Source organism: Olea europaea, unplaced genomic scaffold (assembly GCF_002742605.1).
Source record: "Olea europaea var. sylvestris unplaced genomic scaffold, O_europaea_v1 scaffold25374, whole genome shotgun sequence".
Lineage (NCBI taxonomy): Eukaryota > Viridiplantae > Streptophyta > Magnoliopsida > Lamiales > Oleaceae > Olea > Olea europaea.
In genome coordinates, this window is record NW_019243639.1 from 1 (window position 1) to 1,588 (window position 1,588).

The following is a 1,588-nucleotide window of genomic DNA, read 5'->3' on the forward strand; positions in this document are numbered from 1 at the left end:
ATAAAAACTCATTTTTCTTAATACTCGTTTTCAATCATACATTTTTCCAATAAAATAATTTTACACTTATATTCAAAAAAAAATCTTACTTTTTAATTACACAATCGCCAAAAGTGCACTATTACAAAACTCATTCTTTTCAAAAATGTAACTCAAACATACCCCAATATGGCTCAAACACACCCAGTTTGATGTGGGATTGTGCTTGAAATTAAAAATTTGCATTTTCTTTACTTTGACAGAAAAAATGTGCGTATATCAGTAATTGGAGACAAATCAAAGCTTCCAAAGTCACTGCAGGAATCAATAGCCACCGCAGAGGATACAACAAGAGGCAACACTGGACTCCATCTTATGATGGCATTAAACTACAGTGGACGATACGATATAATGAAAGCAAGTAGAAGCATAGCCAGCAAAGTGAAAGATGGCTTTCTTCAAGTTGAAGATATAAATGAAACCCTATTTCAGAATGAACTTGAAACAAAATGTGTGGAATTTCCGAACCCGGATTTGCTTATACGAACAAGTGGGGAACAAAGAATCAACAATTTCTTCCTGTGGCAGTTGGCCTACTCAGAAGTCTACTTTCCAGAAAAAAAGTTTCCTGACTTTGAAGAAAAAGATTTCATAGGGGCCTTAAGTTCATTTCAGAAAAGGAATAGGCGCTATGGAGGAAACGAATAGTAGAATCATCGCTAATAATTAAGCGCAGTTTTACTTCTTCCGACATATACGTATTGTGCTCTAAATAGTTTTATATTGTCAGCGATTAATTATTAATTCAATAATGTTTATCGTATTACTTCTGTTCTCGATCTTCTTTTTTCAAGAAGTTTGCTTTAAAAATAAATAGGAACACACAAACATATATAGAGTAGTTAGAAAATGATTTACATACTTGAAAAATCTCTTTGGGAATCACAATGATGTCATTTTGACACTCTTGGATTCCTAACCCACTCTTGGATTCCTAACCCAATCAATCCAAAATTCCTTTATTTATCATTTCCCCAGGTAACATCCCATCAAGTTCCAATTCTTCAGATAATTTGTAGGAACCGATGGAATTAATTGGTGCTGTCCCACCATCAGCTAAGTTCACAAGTGCACCATATCAAACGAGTAATATAATGGATCTATGAGTCCAGTTATCGTTCCCACAAGAAATATACTTTAGAAGTTAATCTACTTTCTTTCTAACTATCATTCGACAAAAGCAAATAAATATTTGTATGTTTTGAGTTTTAATTTAAATGCGTAACAATATGTGGATGCACAAAAAGATTGGTTTAGAGATTAAACAATGAACATAATTAGGGCAAAACAATTTTCACATATTGGTCACCTTTACACCTTAAATCAAAATTCATATCTAATGTAGTGTTCAGTCGAATTCTCCTATTGTGTCTCTACTTCTAATTGAGTCTATTTAACTAGTTCAATTCTATATCTCTATGCGAATCAATTTTAGTTAAACGGAACCTTCGTTTTAGGAATTCACCTATAACTACAATAATTAGTATAGATATCTCTACACGTTATACCAATTTACCAAATTTTACTATATGGTCAAAATCTTAAACCC

The 1,588-nt window shown here is 32.4% G+C and overlaps 1 protein-coding gene across 1 annotated transcript; it reads left to right on the forward strand.

Annotated features, from left to right (window-relative positions):
- Positions 1-242: 242 nt before the first annotated feature.
- LOC111382613 (dimethylallylcistransferase, chloroplastic-like) lies at positions 243-687 on the forward strand (the record flags this gene model as incomplete). Its single annotated transcript, XM_023006638.1, has 1 exon — positions 243-687. A coding segment is annotated over one exon (445 nt), but the record flags the coding sequence as incomplete, so codon positions are not given.
- Positions 688-1,588: the final 901 nt, after the last annotated feature.